This window comes from Biomphalaria glabrata, chromosome 10 (assembly GCF_947242115.1).
Source record: "Biomphalaria glabrata chromosome 10, xgBioGlab47.1, whole genome shotgun sequence".
Classification (NCBI taxonomy): domain Eukaryota; kingdom Metazoa; phylum Mollusca; class Gastropoda; family Planorbidae; genus Biomphalaria; species Biomphalaria glabrata.
In genome coordinates this window covers 19,020,616-19,040,997 of record NC_074720.1, presented here as the reverse complement: position 1 = coordinate 19,040,997, position 20,382 = coordinate 19,020,616, and the positions used below count along the sequence as shown (strand labels likewise).

The following is a 20,382-nucleotide window of genomic DNA, read 5'->3' as shown; positions in this document are numbered from 1 at the left end:
GGCAGACAGAGAAAGTGATGGAAAGACAACATAAAAGAATGGACAGGTCTGCCATTGAAAGAGATTCTATCCACGGCAAAAGATGGAGAGAAATGGAGAAAGATAATCGACAAATCGTGCGTGGTGCTTCAGTGTCCAACAGACTAAAGGATAGGTGAAGGTAAAGGTGAATCATATTTATGAAGTATAAAATATGGTTTACTACATATGTGTAAATTATCATCTATAAATGATGGCATTTTATTTTATACACTAATCAGACTAATTGAATATTAAAACAAGACAGTTGAAAGTAATTGACTTATAAAATTGTATTGACATAAACAAGATGACAACAGTAAATATTTGTGTTCTACAATTAATCTAAACTTTTTCTGGCCATTTCTAAAACTCTTTCAAATGTTTTATTCCCACCAATAAATCCTGAAGCATGAACAAATATACATCCAGGTATGCCACTCTTCTCTGACAGTTCTTCATCTCTAAGCCCACGCCATTCTTCAGGCAATGATAACCTGAAATTGAAAAGTAGCTAAGTACATTTCAGAGAAACACTGAATTGAAAATATCTCATATGATAATACAGTGACTTGTGGGATGTTTGGCTGAGTGTCATATACATGGCTACATACCAAGGGGGATTGAGTTCATATGGAGAATGAGCTGAATTGTTTTTGCTGAGTGCCTAAAACCTTTTCCTAGAACCGCCCTCCCCCCCCCCCCCTCCAGGTCCACAAAAGAGATTGTCCATAGCACACATGGTATACCATAGCATGAAAAATGCGCTACAACATAACAATTTTGTTTTAAAGCACTGTCTTTTCTCAAATAGCACTCTCGAGAATGTCTCAGATATTTGAAGTACAAAGATTAACTAACCAAACATAATCATAGATCTGAAATTCCCAAAAATTAATCTAAGATATTACAATGAAGTCTAAATGATACATTCTTTAATTTTTAAAGTTAAAATGTTTAAAGTTTGTGAACTTAGAAAATCTCCCTCTGATACAGAGTGTGATGCCTTATAGTAAATGTTTTTAAAGATCAATAGCCACACTTGAACCTACATGTTTTTAAAAGATCCATCACATTCAGACTGGTACTGGTAATTATTTTATAAGATTAGATAAGATACACACCTGTTTTCAAAAGATCCAAGTTTTTTAGAGACACACTGCACCCTCCAGCCATTGTTCTGATCAGCAAATAAAACATAAACTATAGGTGGGCTTAGGTTTTGTTCCTCTTCAAGCGTGTAAAGATGGTCCTTCCAAGGCACTCCACCTTCTTTAAGATAGATGATTCTCCCACTGGAGTCAACCTTTCAAAACACATCATTTACATTACATCAGTTATGATGTCTGAGTATTCACATTAGAACATTAACACCTCAAAAGTTATACTGACTCAGAACTGTTACACTCTGTTCATTATCCTTAACATTAAAAAAACAATATAAATAATGTAAAAAGTATATAAATGTATACTTAATGATCTTCTCAGAATATTAGTACAATAAAATAATACACAAATTATACTGTGATTAAATGCTTTTTAAAAGTAACACATGAAATCAGGACAACCAAATTATAAACAATAAAAATAGAGCTTTCAGGTAGAAAATACAAAGTAGAACAATATGCTGAATGATCACTAAGTAAATTACTTTTGAGGGTCAGTGACACTATGTTACCTCCTTACCTCAAATCTATTTTTCACTGCTTCAGCAACAAACTCACGTGCAGGCAACCATCCATTCTGATAGTAAGTGATTCTTTCCATGAATTCCTCACCCGCTAATTTCATTGCTTTTTCAAACTGGAGCTGAGAAATGAAATAAAATTGAATCAATACAAACATTATGAGATAAACAGTTGACCTTAAGCCAATCTAAGCATAAACAAAAGCCACAAGAAAAGATTTGTCAGTGACTGAGAATAATGCAAGAAGAGTCTATGACAACAGAAAAGTACAAAATATGTTAATGGTGGTTTTAAAAAAAATAGAGATTTTGCTTTAATTCTATAAACCACTTCATATATTTCATGTGGATTTTTAGTATGCAGAGTATTAGGATATTAGGTGATTTAAAAATTTAATTCTTACTGAATAAGAGTTGGCTTCCTTAGTTTGTTATATTTCAATTTAAACTATTCTGTAGTTAATGTGTCACATATTGTTTACAAGCTGTTTTAAGGTTATAGACTTACTTGGACATCAACATCTTTTTCATTCCAACCTGGATTCAATATGTTCACTCTGCTGCTAAGATTGGTTGTTATCTGGTACCTAGGATATAAAAGTTAAAGAGTTTTTTTTTTGTGTTTTTTTTTAAATATCTTGAGAATATATATCTAAATATACGAAAACAACTAATTAATATATTGTAAGTCTCATTGGAATCCTTATAATATATATATATACATGTATATATATATATAAATGTTATTACATTTTGATAAAGTAATATTTAAGTTTAACATAAGAGTAAAGAACTTTTTTTTTCTTGTAGTACTTTATCTATACAACTGAATGCCATAACATCTAAATCAATTTTTTTAAATCAAATTAGAAATCCCCTGAAGAAAAAACGCATGCAGGTTCTGAAAAGAACAGGATCTTAAATAAAGAAAACATTTTTGTGGCTTGTAAAAAAAACAAAATGAGCATAGCAGTCTATATGTGTTCACCTTAATTCTCCCTCAGCTTGATTGATTCCATTGTCAATGGCATCTATTTCTTCCATGAAATTTTCATATACTTTATCAAAGATAACCTTTGTGATATGGTCATCAGCGGGTAGGTTCAACTGTTTAGCAATAATGTCGGCACCAAAGTGAAAATACACCAGCCCAGCGCTGGAGAGTTTAGTCACCCATTTCTTTTCAGGATAAAGGCTGTTCATACTCTCATTGAAAGTCCTGTACATAAATAGTTACAAACAAAACAGTTATATTACTAACAAACCAATCATTAGATCATTGACAACTAAAACTGGAAAAATAAAGTTCAAGAAACAGAGACTATAAAAACTATACCAGACTGGGGAAATAAAAACTATACCAGACTGGGGAAATAAAAACTATAACAGGCTAAGGAAATAAAAACTATAACAGACTGGGGAAAGAAACTATAACTGACTAAGGAAATAAAAACTATAACAGACTAAGGAAATAAAAACTATAACAGACTGGGGAAAGAAACTATAACTGACTAAGGAAATAAAAACTATAACAGACTGGGGAAAGAAACTATAACTGACTAAGGAAATAAAAACTATAACAGACTGGGGAAAGAAACTATAACTGACTAAGGAAATAAAAACTATAACAGACTGGGGAAAGAAACTATAACTGACTAAAGGAAATAAAAAATATAACTGACTAAGGAAATAAAAACTATAACTGACTAAGGAAATAAAAACTATGACAGACTAAGGAAATAAAAACTATGACAGACTAAGGAAATAAAAAATATAACAGACTAAGGAAATAAAAACTATAACTGACTAAGGAAATAAAAACTATAACAGACTAAGGAAATAAAACATATAACAGACTGGGGAAAGAAACTATAACAGATTGGGGAAATAAAAGTATCTGGACACACATAAATTGTGCACAATGTCAAAATGACAATAAATATTGTTTTTATTTTTTAAATAAAAATGATGGGAGAATGCCTGAATTAAATTGTGATTGAAATTGAAAGCTCTAGACTAATGTACCTCTGATGGTGATCATATCTATGTTTGCTGGGATCATAGGTTCCTCCCACATCAACCACAATATCACAAGTATCCAGTATGGCCTGATCTCGTGTTCTGAAAGAAACAAAGAAAATAAATTGAACTTCAAAGATGGAACAATGATAAACCTCTGTAAAGATTTCTACACTGCTAAAAAAAATTTATCTATTTTTAATTTTATTTTATATCTGAACGACATATGCTTGGATCAAATGACCAGCTGTGGCCTGCCAATAAGTAAAGTAAAGTTCCTCTTTCAGACCTTATGGTCTATAAGACAGTTGATGTAAAGGTCATCTGTTTCAGTAGTATTTTTCAACTGAAGTAAAAAATTCAGAGTAAAACAGCTCTATTCTTCTGAAAAAATTCATAGATAATGTCAGTACAGGAAGCAAAATAATTTACCTAATAATTTCAGCATCTTTGTAATCATCCAAAAGTTTTAGCATAAAGCAAGCTAATGCTTCATCACAATGAAACTTGCCATTATGAGTTCCAATTTTTTTTGAAAGATGTGGCTTTTTAGGAGGACTTTCCTTTGTTCCTGTCATGTTTGAGGTGATGAAGGAGAACTGTTTACAAGCACAAGGAATTTGTTTCTTCTTGAATGTGATGAAAACCAATCTAGCAATGAAAACAAACAATAGATAGATATTAAAAATTATATGATGTGCAAATTGAAATGTTTTGATGTGCTTTTACTTTAATATTCCACAAATATGTTTTTAAAAGTAGATCAATGTAACTGTATCTTTGATTGCTTTAAGCACTTAAAAACTTTATGTTCAATGAGAAAGCTGATAAAAGCTCTAAACTTTAACTTAACAGGAAAAATTATTATTCTAAGCTTTAGAAGCTGATTGTATGAATTAAAATTACAATCGAGACAGGTGTGAGACAGGGGTGCATCTTATCTCCCTTCCTTTTCCTCCTAGCCATCGACTACATAATGAGGAGAGCAATGAACCAGACTGCCTTTGGTATTCCATGGCATGAACAACTCCGATTGACGGACTTGGATTTTGCTGATGATGTTGCACTACTCAGGGCTACAAATAAATGCATTCAAGAAATGACGGAGAGCCTAGACAGAGAGGCACCCAAAATTGGCATCCGCATAAACTTGGATAAGACTAAAATTATGCGAGTGGGATATAAGGCAAAGGGTGTCCCCACCAGACTTGGCGAGTCAAAGCTTGAAGAGCTGGACAAGTTCACGTACCTTGGCAGCATCATAACAAATGATGGAGATGCTTACCATGATGTAGCATGCCGAATAGGAAAGGCAGGGAGCATTTTCCAAAGGCTGCAGCCTATTTGGATTAGCCAAGCCATTGGACTCGAGACAAAAATACACCTTCTCAACACAATTGTCATTCCAACTGCTACATATGCATGTGAGACGTGGAAGTCATCTGTCAAAATTGAGAAAAGACTAAATGTGACTTAACAGAGATGGCTGAGACAGATTTTGACAATCAGCTACACAGATCGGGTCTCAAACAAGGAAATCCTATGCCGAACTGGGAGTCGAACACTTAGTGAGGTTGTGACTGAGCGTCGCATGAGGTTTGCGGGACATGTTTTACGTCAAAATGAATTACGCACACCAAGAGTTGCAATAACATGGAAGCCAAAACGAGGAAAGCGCAAACAGGGACGTCCTCGTATTACTTGGCAACACACCTTCATGGAGGACCTCAGAACAGTGGACACCAGGTGGGAGGAGGCTTCAGACATTGCCAGTGACAGATCTTTATGGAGACAGCTTGCCGCCCAATGCACCGAACGGCATGGGAGGACATAAGTCTAAGTAAGTTAGAAGCTGAAGACTACAGGGGATAGAAGTCACCTAATCAATCATAGCAAGGTTCTGCCAACAAGCTTAATCCAAAGATTACAAACACAAATGAAAACATCTTAGCAAAATAAAAGGTATGATTCAGGGCAATGAGAAGTACAACAGAACAAATTTTAGTCTGCGGGCACTTTAGAAGCAAATAAAAAATTCCCTAAAATAAATAAAAATGGCTTTGACATTAAAAAAGGATTTGACAGATTTGACCACAGTGTAATCCACCATTTCACATTATCAAAAGCCTATTTATAAAACATGGCAACCAGTACACTAAAAGTCAACAAAGATTATTGACTGCTTCAGAGTGACAGGGGAGCCCAATAAGGCTATTTCCTTTTTTCAAGCCTTTTCAAAATCTATTAGATCTGGAAAGGACCATGACTGAATCATTGAAAGACCATATATGATCAAATAGTAATTTTGGTATAAATCAATGGTAAAAAAAAAAGACTAAGATCATGGCTTAAAGCTAAAGTAGCAGAGACACAAGTAAAAGGAAACAAACTGGTGATGGTCTACTAGAGAAAACATGCTTGTTAGAAGATTTCAGACAACTGCATCATTGATCTAAATAGCATTATATATGATGAAAAAAAGGCATTTCAAAGAGCAACAAATCTTTTTTCCTGGTATATATGAGTATGTGAAGCTCTGAAACTTATTAAAATCTATTTCCAGGTGAAGCTCTGAAACTTATTAAAATCTATTTCCAGGCCATTTATATACTAAAGATATTTTTGTGAATGCCATAGAATATATAAAACAAATGTTAAGTTCTACTAAATAGACAAATATAATTTGCATTTTGATAATTTGTTCTGCATTTTAGAAGCTAAATTAGCTTGTTTTACATGGAATGAATAAATGGTATGAAATCAAATGGAGGACTTTTTTTTCAAGTGGAAAAATAGAGAAAGGAGATGGATGAAAGAAATCATCAAGGAGTGGACAGGTTTATGTTCAACAAATTAACAAGTTGGTCATTGATTGCTAAAACAGGCGACTTAAATTGTGACGTAGATCTAGTTGAGAAAATAGAGCATTAGATCTAAGTCAATCTAAGACTAGTAAGACTTAGTCTAACTAGTCTAAGTTCAAGTGTTATAGATCTAGCTAGATTATTGAATCATATCCATAATATTAATAATAATAACTGCAGAAGATATAAATTAATAATGTCTATAATTAGACTAATTAATAGTAAATTATACTAATTGACTAATTATAGATCTTTAGATCTTTCATTCTATGGCTAGCTAGATTGCTAAATACACATCAAACAAAATAAATAAATGCTGGTTTAATAATAGACTAAAGAAGCTTTGTAAACAGAAGGAAAACCTATATAGAAAATTTAACCCTAACCCTTACCAAAACCTTAAGGACATAAATGAGCTTTTCATAGAAACTTTACACAACCTAAGTTTAGATCAAATCATTAAAAAGCCAACTAGATTAAACAACACATTAGATCTCTTCTTAACCAACAGACCTGGATTAGTAGTTGATTATGATATTATCCCTGGTCTATCAGACCATGAGATCATAAAAATACACAGTCAGATAAAAGCAGTAGCCAATACAAAACCCAAAAGAAAAATCTTACTCTGGAATAAATGTAACCTAACACAACTACACCAAGCTGCATTAAACTTTCAACAAACATTCTTATTAGAAAAAGACATTAACCAACCAGTCGATGACCTCTGGAATTTCATTAAAAACCATCTTAAAAGCATTATAGAAAATCAAATACCAACTAAATACACATCAAACAAAATAAATAAATGCTGGTTTAATAATAGACTAAAGAAGCTTTGTAAAAAGGAAAACCTATATAGAAAATTTAAAGAAACTAATGCAGAAAGAGTTTACAAAAAGTATATAAAAATTAAACACTTAACCCAAAAAGTAAGCAGACAGCTGCAGAGTGAATACATAAACAATGTAATATCTAAAGACAACAACAAAAACCTATGGTCATACATTAAGTCTAAGAAAATGGAAACAACAGGCGTAGCGCCATTAAAAGATGAACATAACATAATACATAATGATAATGAAACTAAAGCAAACATTCTAAACAAATACTTTGCATCAGCATTCTCAGCCCCAGGAGACAAAGACATATTACTGAATTTGAACCAAGTAGACAACATAGAAGATATAGTAGTACAAGAAAATGGAATTCAAAAACTATTAGCCAACACCAAACCAAATAAAGCTTCTGGACCTGATGGTATTCCAGCTAGATTACTCAAAGAACTAAGTAATGAGCTAGCCCCAGTGTTCAAAATACTCTTTCAGGCTTCACTTAACCAGGGCAGAGTACCAAAGGACTGGAAAGAAGCTAATGTCACCCCCCTATTTAAAAAAGGAGAAAAATCTGACCCAGGAAACTACAGACCAGTATCACTTACCAGCATCACATGTAAAATCCTAGAACACATAATATGTAGCAACATCATAAACCACTTAGACAAACATAATGTCCTCACACCATACCAACATGGCTTTAGGAAATATAGATCATGTGAAACACAACTAATAGGACTAATTGATGATTTTTCAAAAGGTTTAGATAATAGTGAACAAATAGATGCTATCTTACTAGATTTTTCTAAGGCTTTTGACAAAGTTCACCACCATAGTTTGCTTAAAAAATTAAAATATTTCGGCATTAATGGTCCACTGTATCAGTGGATTAAAGACTTTCTGATAGGGAGAGAACAAACTGTAATAATAAATGGCTCTAAATCAACACCGATAACAGTAAACTCAGGTGTACCTCAAGGAACAGTCTTGGGTCCACTACTATTTTTAATTTACATAAATGATTTACCAAATTGCATTACTTCAGGAACAAAAGTCAGATTATTTGCAGACGATTGCATAATATATAGAACAATAAAAACAACACAAGACACAGATATTTTACAAAGAGAATTAGATGAATTACAGAAATGGGAATCAAATTGGAGCATGTCTTTCCACCCAGAAAAATGTCAGTTGTTAAGAGTAACAAAAAAACTAAAACAAATTAATTCCACTTATCTTATTCATGGCAAACCAGTAACACAGACTAAAAACGCAAAATACCTAGGTGTTATAATAAATGAAAAACTGTCATGGAATCCACATATTGATGAAACTACAAAAAAATCAAACAAAGCATTAGGATTTATTAAAAGAAATTTCTATAAATCAAATAAGAACATAAAACTAAAATGTTATTTAACCTTGGTTAGGCCAATAATAGAATATGCATCCTCTGTTTGGGACCCCTCAACTCAAGAAAACATTAAGAAACTAGAACAGACACAAAATAGAGCAGTGCGATTCATAACAAACGAATATTCACATTTGACTAGAGTAACACCTTTAGTAAAATCACTAAATTTAGAAAGCCTTCAGGACAGAAGGCTCAAAAGTAAAGTAGCAATAATACATAAAACACTGAACCATAATCTTCAAATACAAAAACAAAATTTAATAAAATACTCTGAAAGACACAAAGATAAAGGCACATTCCTCGTCCCATATGCTAGGACAAATTTGTACAAATACTCCTTCTTCCCTAGTGCTATTCGAGCATGGAATGGGTTGCCTGAGCTAGCCAGGAAAACCAGTGACTTGGCAGAATTTAAGTCATTGGTTAATATGCATGACTAAATGCATGACGCGTAGGACGTAATCATCTTCTTTTTTGAAGTAACGTCTGTATTATATAAGATAAGAAGATGATCACTAGCAGTGAGTCACTATTACACAAGTCTAGAATCTAGATCTATAAGTGTATAAGTATAATGACTAAACGATCATGATTTTTCTAGCATCTAGACTAGATCTAGAGTAATAATATATATAGAGATTAATTTCCCTCTTCTGAACACCCCCTATTTTCTGACATTAACGAACACCCCCACAATCTTTATTAAAATGAGCCTCTATTTTGATAGCTGTGACGAAACTAGTCTAGTGTTTTTATTTATACCCATTTCTTTATAGTTCAGACACATTTAGTTTTGTTTACTCTAAAAAACAAGGGTTTTACACGGGTTCAAAGAGCACTGGTAGGACGATGCCATTTTTTTTCTTCTTGGACAGAAGGAGGGTAAGTCCAGAGGGAAGGAGATTTTTTTTTTAGAAAATTTGAGTATCAGCTAAACATGAACTATCTAAAATGCTTCTTCATGATATTCATTTGTCACAATTAATGACACTAACGAACCCTATTTTAATGTTGAAAATGCATATCAGAGGGATGTAACTCAAGGCTGGGAAATGGAAATTTCTTTGATAGGTTTTACATTTTCTTACTTAATTTTGCTTATGTTTTAGATGAGGGGTAGAGTTGGGTATAATGTGAATAATGAAAAAAATTAAATGTTTTCATGAGTGGCACAATCCTGCTCTCTCTCTCTTTTTTTTTTCCACTCCTTGTCGCTCTAATTATATACTTAGCATAGTATCACCAACACAGTACCAGAAAAAAAAAAGTAGTGGGAGGGACAATTTTTTAACAATCAGGTACCAAATTAGGTCACATTCAGTGAGTGGAGTGAGCAGGCTAGATGTGCGGGGTTGTGCAGTTATTGTTTTTTTTTGTTGGGTCAACTAGATCTAGGAAGGTCACAGTATATGTCCCTTTGTAAAGTTGAGGGATTAGCAGAGAAGGGAGCAATTAAAAGAGGGAAATGTGACACTAATCTGTCAGTCTTGAGTTGGTTAAAAAGAAATTGCTAATAAAATTTAAAAATTGAAGATAATATTATTTTAAAATGCAATAACTAAGAGGTGTTCGTTAGTGTATAGACAGTGTTCGTTAGTGTACAGAGCAGGGAATGGTGTTCGTTAATGTTAGCACTGGACCTCATTGACCTGACCCTCTTCAACATCATATAATGACATATTTTACTGCAACTATGCATAGCGTAACAAAACAATATAGCTAGTTTAATTGACAAATGAATGACGAGTTTATAGATGTTTGTAGTTTTTTCCTAGGACTAACCATTACATAGCTATAAAAATTCCAACGTAAAAATTGCGGCAGCAGTGCTTTACTTGTTAGGAAGAGGGAAATTACTATAGATTGATAGATCTAGAATTCTAGATTATATAAATTCTAGATTTAGATCTAATCTAGATTCTCTAGATATCTACTAGATTAATAGATCTATCATCTAGACCTAGACCTAGTGACTAGTTACAGTAGTACTACTAGAATACTAGATAATATATTTCTAGATCTACATAACATACTACATTACTACCCTCAAGCCTCAATTTCAATGGCCATCACCCTGTTCTCTAATTCTCTATTTTCTACTTGACTTCTTAGTTCTACTAGTTAGACTTAGATATTTCGGTATTAGTATACGACACTAGAAACGCTAAATTAGGTTTCTGTTATATTTTCAGAATATGCAGAAAAAAATGCAGATTACAAATATGTAATTTGATTTCCTCGGAGATAAATAGTTTTTAAAATATATATTTTTAAGTTTTATTTCTTATTACCATATATTGTCATTGGAAATACGCCATTTTGGTTTTAAGACTTAGTACTAGACTATCTCCCTTGAATTACTTGCCAACTTTTTTCTGTTGCTGCTTTGTCTTTCTTTCTAGCTAGATCTAATATTAAAATTCATTTAAAATGCAAACAATCTTTTGTACTTTGAAAAATAACTAAAAATCGAAATTAAAATCATGTAGTTAAATTAATAAAAACAGACAAAAAAATTAATAGAAAAATAAAAAAATAACTCTAAGCCTAACAAAATATCTTTTATTGGCAAAATAAAAGTAATTAAATAAATAGATACCGGTACCCTGACTTTAAATACATGAAAATAATAGACATTAAATGTTATTTAAGATATTAAAAACATGCAAGAAAAAATCAAATAGCTAAATAGATCTAATCTGAATAGATTGTAAGATGAAATATTAATCAACACTTAAAAATTTAGCCTAAAGCATCATACTCCAAGCAGTGGATTTGGCAAAAAACAGTTACATGTGGCCTCTTGTGGTACAACCACATCAAAGTGATTACCATTTGTATGCAATAGTGTTATGTTGCAGCATATATGGCTGTCTGTGTGGGATAGTATGTATGTGTTTGCATCATGAAATAAAGGTTTTAATAATAGCCATGAGTATTTTGTTTTGTTGTGGTTTGGTGAGAATGTATAGGTGTCTCTTTGCAGTAGTGTAGCAGCTGCAAGCATTTCTGCAGTTGTGGCCCATGTATCTTTTTTCATCAGCTCCATATGCTGCTGTTAAAAAAAAAATATGGTAGCTATAAGTACAAGTTCTTTATCCTTCTCTTATTATGTACGGTAACTTATAATCATATTGAATGAAAAATAATGCACAATATAAGAACAAGCAATATCTACAACAAGGTAGAGAAAGTAATGATAGGACTGAAGAGTGGAAGGGAACTCCTTTTATAACAGATTCGGGAAATGTTACAATGGCATCACAGTTAGTAACCTTGTGATGGCTCCAAATAGGGATGAGGCAATGAAAATCAAAGACTTTATCAAATCTCTTTAATGAGATGAAAGAACTTCAAGATAAAAATACTATGTCACTACTTCTGTGGACCAAGTAGGGGAGGGGGACTAGAATCTATGACAATCAGAGTGTATTTGTCATACGTAACTACTTCTTGATGTAACTACTTATAGACTGCCGGCCAACACGATATGATCCTACCACGGGAATTTTTGTCGTACATAACTATCTGTACAAGCTGGCCGACATTATAGGATACAACCAAGAGAGTTTTGATCGTGACATCGTTATGTTGCGTCACGTTTCAGTCTTAGTCTCATCCGACGTAGACCTCAGTTGAACTGCATGTCGGTGAAACGAACCGACAAAGAAAGCGAAGAAGGATAAATTTTGACCAAGTAAAACACCGTACCTTGCCCTTCTCCCTTTATGAGCATACCAGCGATCCTAGCAGTAGATGACCTAATATGACCACGGCGCCGGCGAAGCTCCGAGCAGGGGAAGGTGATGTTACATCACACCTAGTTCTGCCATAAAGACAAATATCGCGTGTGACGGCCGGCGCAGCGAGGGTTTAAAGGTACGTAAGAATAAACGGAGACAATCGCCACCTGTACGGTACGGCGGGAGAGAAAAACTTGCTTTGGACTCCGTAACGGAATGTAATACATGGGCGCTAGTGGATCCATGTGAAGAGAATGGTTGGTAGGTGGAGTCGCTAACCCCCCCCCCCCACAACTACACATCTTAAACAAATTTAGTGTAATAGGTGAGGAGTTGTTTTTTTTTAATGAAAGTAAAGATGCATAAATTATCTAAATAGTAGTGTATATGCTTCTTATCTGTTTCTTTATACATTGGCTTTTGTTCCCCACTCTACGCAAAGTAAATTTCAGATTGTGAAACATGATAGTTTAACAGGTGCTACGTAACGTTTAACAAAGACGTTCGTGATCTAGTTACATTCGACCTGTCCTCCCTCCAAGAGAGGTGGAGCCAGAGGTAGTGGTAAGAGTTATAAACACAGACATTAGTCCTATCTGATCATAAAACACACGCCAAACAATCTCTGGTAGACAGTAGACTCCACTCAGAAGACCTCACGGCGAAAGAGAAAGGGACACTGATCTGTGTCAGCTTCATAAAATTCTTTCTCTTCGTGGTGTGATTTTACGAAAATAGAGAGCGCTCAAAATTCGTTAGAAATGTATAGATCTAACTGTAGTCTTAATCATCAACAGATAAACATAAAAGTATTATTTCTTATAGTAATAAGTTTCCCGTACTAGATCTATATCATTTATTGTCATTGCTCTAAAAATATCACTAAGTCATAATGCATAATTTTGTTCAAAAAATAATAATAATTAAACATAACATGTATTATATCTATAATAGATGCGTGTTTCATTTCATTTAATTCATGCATATTTGTTTTTTATTTTATCAATATTTCGCTTTGCTTGGTGAGTTAATATATTAATTATAGATCTAATTGCTAACATATATTTTTTAATTAATAATTTCATAAGTAGAAAAAAAGAAGAAACAACAAGTTCATCAATTTATTAATAACATTTTATTTAGACCTTCATTTCAGTAAATACACTTAAAAAATCATAAGTTGACAGCATAAGAACAAAAACTCTCTTTAAAAAAAGTTATTGAAAGTTCAATATAGGTAAGGGAGATAAATATGCTTAACAAACAACATGGTGGTCGGCAAAGGTATCTGCGTATCTAAAGTCTAAACTATTACCGATATTTCTAGTAAATTCTAGTCTACCTGCTGTAACTCACTATTACCTGTACAGTGATGAGTAACATTAGTTTTAAAATACTAATCTAGTTTTAGTTTAGTAACAAATGTTATTTTGTGTTAGTCAATTAGTTGAGTTAGTCATTTAGTGTGTTACTCATAGTCATACATGATTATGATACTGACAATACTGTGACTGTGTAGTACCTCACTCAGGCTCACCTGGTGCTTTGGCGTACTAGAAGATCTAATTTGTTAAGCATATATAGATCTAGAGTCTAGATTTAATAGATCCGTATGCCAAGATCGAATTTCGATCTAGCGATATTTCAGTTTAAAATATAGATCAAGACCAACAGCCAAGTTGATCCAAAATGTGTTTAACCGTTAGTAACGTTACTAGAGATCTAGACTAGAAGAATATTATAACATGATCTATATAATCATAATTGTCTACATGGACAATTTTCAGTTCTTCAGTAATGAGAGTTCCAAAGTAAGTTCTCACTGACCTACATTTATCTATGTCTAAGCTCTAACTGACCTACATTTATCTACAGATATCTTTGTGAGACTTGAATTAAATCCAAAATATTATTATCCATATATAGAGTCTATACAGAGGGGTCAAAATAGATCTATAATCTTGAGCACATAGTGTTCAAGATGTAGATTGTGTAGATCTGCAGACCAAATTTAATTTTAAAGATTATTTTATTTTATTTTGAAAAATCATAACGTCCTTACCAGAGTTTTCCCAGTGTGGTCATTGCAGTGGTCAATTAGCTAGTATTTCTTTTTCCAGATATGTACATACTTAAACTATAACATTTCTATCAAAGTCGTTAGAGCCGTTTAAGAGATCGGTGTCCATGCAGGTTCCAGGTTTTTCTCATAAAAAATTTGCAAGCTGATAAGAGGAATTTTACAAATAATAATATAAAACCACAATGCAATTTAACGTTGATAAGACTATATATAGTATTAGAATATGCATTCTTTATTTGCCCCCCCCCTCCCGGCTCTAGAAAACAAAGAAACTTAAAAAGACGCAAAATATACATATGTGATATGTATAACAACGAATATTCACATTCGACTAGAGCTACACCATTAATATAATCAATAAAATTAGAGACAGAAGACTAAAAATACTTAAACATAACTTACATATATACAAAAAAACAGAACCTAATAAAATACTCATAAAGACCCGAAGATAAAGGCACATTTCTTATCCATATGGTAGGACTAATTCGAACAAAAGCTCCTTCTTCCCTTTAGAGCATTTAATGCGTTGCCTGAATCAGCCAGGAAAACCAACAACTTAGTGGAAGTGAAAGTTTCAAATTAAAATGAAAATGCACGACTAGATTGTAACTTATAAGACATGAGATCGAAACACTTGACAAACTTATTAAACAACAGTTTCTGTGATGCCCAAAGTGTTGTGTAGTCGACTTAAGATGGTCTCCATTGACCTCAAACTTTGTTCACCTTTGATATCAGATTAGAGTTAACTTATTAAATGATAGGCTAATGACTTTCATCTTATGGGTGCTGTGACAGTTCGCTTAATCAGATTCCTCCACTTTTCCTGATCCACAGCTGTTCTTAGCAGGATATCAAGAGAGAGGCCGGTCCATTCTTTTACGTTATTCAGCCAGCTTTGGAACGACCCTTTCTCCATCCACTGTACCCTGAAGGATGGCTTTCATATAGTAAAAATATAAAATAACTAATAACACAAATATTGATTTTATTTAAGTAGCCCCTAGAAAAGAATGGACTACACATACATTTAACAATTAGTTTAACCTCCTCCCATTCTGACAGTTCTAGTTTTCTTTCTTAATATATTTTTTTTCTTTAAATTTGCCTTGAATGTGTGTTTAGTGTTTATTCATCTTGATCTGCAACTGCACATTTTTTAAAGTAAAAAATGGACAAATATTTTTTACATCTGCATTGTCGTTGTATATCGCTAAATGAACAATTGATCAAGTATAATGAACATCAACGCCAATGATTAAAAGAAAAATTACTATCGAATTATGACAATAAGAGATTTCTTGTCTTCATACCGAAAGGAGTCTGTGACTAGATCGACTCCAAACGTTCTCTATTGCTGGAGACGTTTCTCTCCGTCTCTCTCGTGTCAGACCATCGTTCTGTTGAGGTCTTTTTTTTTTCTTGATCACAGCAGACCAGCAGACGATCTGATGATCTTTACTACCATCTAAGATGATCTTCACTATCATCTAAGATTACCTTCACTACAATCAAAGGTGATCTTCAGTACGATCTAAGATGATCTTCACCACGATCAAGACTATTACAGACGTACGCGCTACATGCCTCGAACGTCTTTCACAGTTAAGCCTCGAGCTAACCATCCCTTTTTGGCGCATGCGCCCTTATTACATTTTTATGAGGTCAGTTGAAAGGATTTCTGCAGCTCAAAATGCAAGAAATAGCCTAGATCCCGTAAAAGGGGGGGGGGAGATTTCATTTGAATTTAGTGACTGATTTTTTCTTTGATTCTATTTATTTTAGGGGAGATTACTAGACCATCACTTGTCCCCAGAGCAACTAAGGGGGTTTTGAGTTTAAAACCCCCTACCAGGGGGTTTTGCAGTCAAACCCCCCTCTTCTATAAAACACCCCCCCTCCCCCCAAAAAAAAATGTAAACGATAATCTCCAAATTCCATGAGCATAGCTAAGGAAGATTTTGATTTAAAAACCTCCTCCGAAATTTACGATAAAACCCCCTATCTATACATCAGTCACCACGTGACGTTTTGGCGCCGCCGTTTTGGCCCCGCCGTTTTGGCGACGGGACGTTTTGGCGCGAGCCGTTTTGGCGACGGGACGTTTTGGCGCGAGATATCATTTGACGATAATTTAATAAGCACGTAGCTTTTTTTTTTTTTGAACCCTTGAATTCCAGCGACTAAGGCAAATAACCATGGTGTCTATGTATACGTAATTTAAAGTATTTTGAGAAACATGGTACATATACTATATTTTTACTTATATTAGAAAGTGTTTGGTATGTATAGCTGGAGATACCATACAGTTATTAAATAAACCAATGTTAATGTAAACAAATAATTGCATCAATTTTTAGTCTTTCATCGTTTCATTTTGTTTTTAATTTTTAAAGTAATATCTTAAAAAACTTTTTTGAAAATAAAAGTGTGCCTCTTAATAAACACACATACACAAGCCAAAATGTTTATTAAAGAAAATGATGTGAAAAACAAACACACATTTACATTTAGTACGTGAAAAATATGTCTTAACACAAACACTCATGCAAAACATAGATATGAATAATTCTTTTAAAAGAATTAATACGAAAAACTTACATGATGTATTTCGCGCCAAAACGTCCCGTCGCCAAAACGACCTTCGCGCCAAAACGGCGGGGCCAAAACGGCGGCGCCAAAACGTCCTGCTTCGTATTAGCGTAGACCGGAGGGGTTTAGTGTTTAAAACCCCCCTCCAGCGGGATTAGAAGATAAAAACCACCTCTTCAATCTAAAAAAGCAAATTACACACTCAGAATTCTATGAGCGTAGCCAAAGGGTTTTTGAGTTTAAACCCCTTTCAGTGGGGTTTTAAGCTAAAAGATACCTCTTCAATATAAAAAAAAGCAAATTGCTTACTAAAACAATCTATGAGCGTAGCCAAAGAGGTTTTGAGTTTAAACCCCTATTCAGTGGGATTTGAAGCTAAAAAATACCTCTTATATATAAAATAAAAGCAAATTACACACTCAAAATGTTATGGTCGTAGCTAAAGGGGTTTTGAGTTTAAACCCCCTCCAGCGGGGTTTGAAGCTAAAAAAATACCTCTTGAATATATATTTCTAAAAAAAAGAAAATAACACACTTAAAATGCTGGTTCAAAATAATAGATTAAAAAAGCTTTGTAAACAGAAGGAAAACTTATATAGAAAATTTAAAGAAACTAAGGCAGAAAGAGTTTTTATAAAGGACATAAAAATTAAACACCTAACCCAAAAAGTAAGCAGACAACTGCAGAGTGAATACATAAACAATGTAAGATCTAAAGATAACAACAAAAAGCTATGGTCATACATTAAGTCGAAGAAAATGGAAACAACGGGCATAGCGCCATTGAAAGGAGAAGACAACTTAACACATAATGATAATGAAACTAAAGCTAACATTCTAAACAAATACTTTGCATCAGCATTCTCAACCCCAGGAGACAAAGACATATTACTTAATTTGAACCAAGTAGACAACATAGGAGATATAGTAGTTCAAGAAAAGGGAATCCAAAAACTATTAGCCAACATCAAACCGAATAAAGCGTCTGGACCTGATGGTATTCCAGCTAGATTACTCAAAGAACTAAACAATGAGCTAGCACCAGTGTTCAAAATACTTTTTCAGGCATATCTTAGCCATGGCAGAGTACCAAGGGACTGGAAAGAAGCTAATGACACCCCCCCTATTTAAAAAAGGAGAAAAATCTGACCCAGAAAACTTCAGACCAGTATCACTTACCAGCATCACATGTAAAATCCTAGAACACATAATATGTTGCAACATCATAAACCACTTAGACAAACATAATGTCCTTATTCCATATCAAAATGGCTTTAGGAAATATAGGTCATGTGAAACACAACTAATAGGACTAATTGATGATTATTCAAAAGATTTAGATAATAGTGAGCAAATAGATGCTATCTTACTAGATTTATCCAAGGCGTTTGACATAGTTCACCACTATAGTTTGCTTAAAAAACTAAAATATTTCGGCATTAATGGTCCATTGCATCAGTGGATTAAAGATTTTCTGATAGGGAGAGAACAAACTGTAATAATAAATGGCTCTGAATCAACACCGATAACAGTAAACTCATGTGTACCTCAAGGAACAGTCTTAGGTCCACTTCTATTTTTAATTTACATAAATTATTTACCAAATTGCATTAGTTCAGGAACAAAAGTCATATTATTTGCAGACGATTGCATAATATATAGAACAAAAAAAAAACACAAGACACAGAAATTTTACTAAGAGAATTAGATGAATTACAGAAATGAGAATCAAATTGGAGCATGTCTTTCCACCCAGAAAAATGTCAGTTATTAAGAGTAACAAAAAAACTAAAACATCTTTTGTTGTCTAGGTCTGTAGGAGTAGGGCTGTGCATGTTTGTTAATCTGTGTAGGTGTTACTTTAAAGTTAGCTGCATGATAAGGATGATATTGACAGATCGAGGGTAAGGAGGAATAAGAGTAGCCTTCAACATCGATAATAATAATTTTTATTTTATATTTGAATGCATTGATCTAATCCTACAAATAATAGATGATAGATGTTTCTTTAAAAAATATAATGAAAAAAAAAACAGACACATTCTACTAAATCCTTAATTTTCTTGGCTGATTAAGGCAATCTGTTCTATAGGCACCTGAAAAAAGAGAGTGGGTCTACTTACATGTATTTTTTTCTAACATTTAAATTTGGAAATCTCTTGTCTCTCCGTGTATTTTAATATGTAATATTAGTGTATTTGTAAGCTTAGGCTGTGGTGTTATTTGTATTATTGTTACTTTACGCTGTAGTCTTCGGTCCTAGAGTGTCTCAAAATTAAGTTATTTTATCAATGGTATCACTCTGTTCAAATGGGAGTAGGCCTATGTCAGAAGAGCGATTTTAGATAATTGAGCATTTTCATTTAAATGGAACTAGAATGAGGATAAAGATCTACCTAAATTAAACTACTAATTTAGCACTCTTAATATCTATATCTACTAGATATAGGTCTAAAATATATATTTGGGATAATGTAGATGTAATTTAGATAAGATTTATATTTAAAAAAAACACTAGATAATCAATAAATAGACTAATTGCAATATGAAATATTTAAATAGTAGATTAGTATGAGTATTTTATAACATTGCAATATTGACATATTGACAATCTAGACTTTAGAAATAAAAATCTACACTTTAAGCCTAGAAATTGAAATTATAGATCTTGATCTAGTCTAAATCATGGCTGTCTGGTAGTGCGGTTTGCGCGCTGGACTGTCGTTTGGATTCATCGATGGTTCAAACCCTGCCCGTTCCTATCCCCCGTCGTCCATGTAAAACAACAAACATTCTAAACTAGACCAAGAAATTCTAGATCTAGATTCTATAATGATTTTAATTAGAACTTAAATCTAAATCTAGTTTTAAAAATCTACTCTAGTGTAAGAAAAAATAAAACTAGATCTAGTGTAAAAAATCTAGCTCTAGTGTAAAAAAAAATCTAGATCTAGTGTAATAAAATCTAGATTAGATCTAAATCTATCTATTATGTCTTTAAAATGCGAGTCACATTACGAGGTTTAATAAACATTACTATACCGAGTTGTTTTAGCATTAAAAGAATTTATTCCATATGACGTCAAAGGAAAAAAATCCACTATGTCACACGGCCTAGTT

At 33.2% G+C, this 20,382-nt stretch overlaps 1 protein-coding gene across 3 annotated transcripts; it reads right to left on the bottom strand.

Annotated features, from left to right (window-relative positions):
- Nucleotides 1–292: 292 nt before the first annotated feature.
- On the bottom strand, nt 293–14,798 carry LOC106051297 (MYG1 exonuclease-like). Of its 3 annotated transcripts, none has more exons than XM_056045032.1 (8): nt 14,647–14,798; nt 4,157–4,375; nt 3,731–3,826; nt 2,694–2,924; nt 2,214–2,292; nt 1,705–1,827; nt 1,143–1,324; nt 293–515 (listed from the first exon to the last, which is right to left on the bottom strand). In XM_056045032.1, exons 2-8 carry the CDS (start codon nt 4,300–4,302, stop codon nt 359–361), a joined length of 1,014 nt encoding a protein of 337 aa, XP_055901007.1. In that variant the 5' UTR covers nt 4,303–4,375; nt 14,647–14,798; the 3' UTR covers nt 293–358. The 3 variants fall into 3 exon arrangements, with proteins under 3 accessions (XP_055901007.1, XP_013061911.2, XP_013061917.2); XM_013206457.2 differs by lacking the exon at nt 14,647–14,798 and adding an exon at nt 14,122–14,352; XM_013206463.2 differs by lacking the exon at nt 14,647–14,798 and adding an exon at nt 14,107–14,125.
- Nucleotides 14,799–20,382: the final 5,584 nt, after the last annotated feature.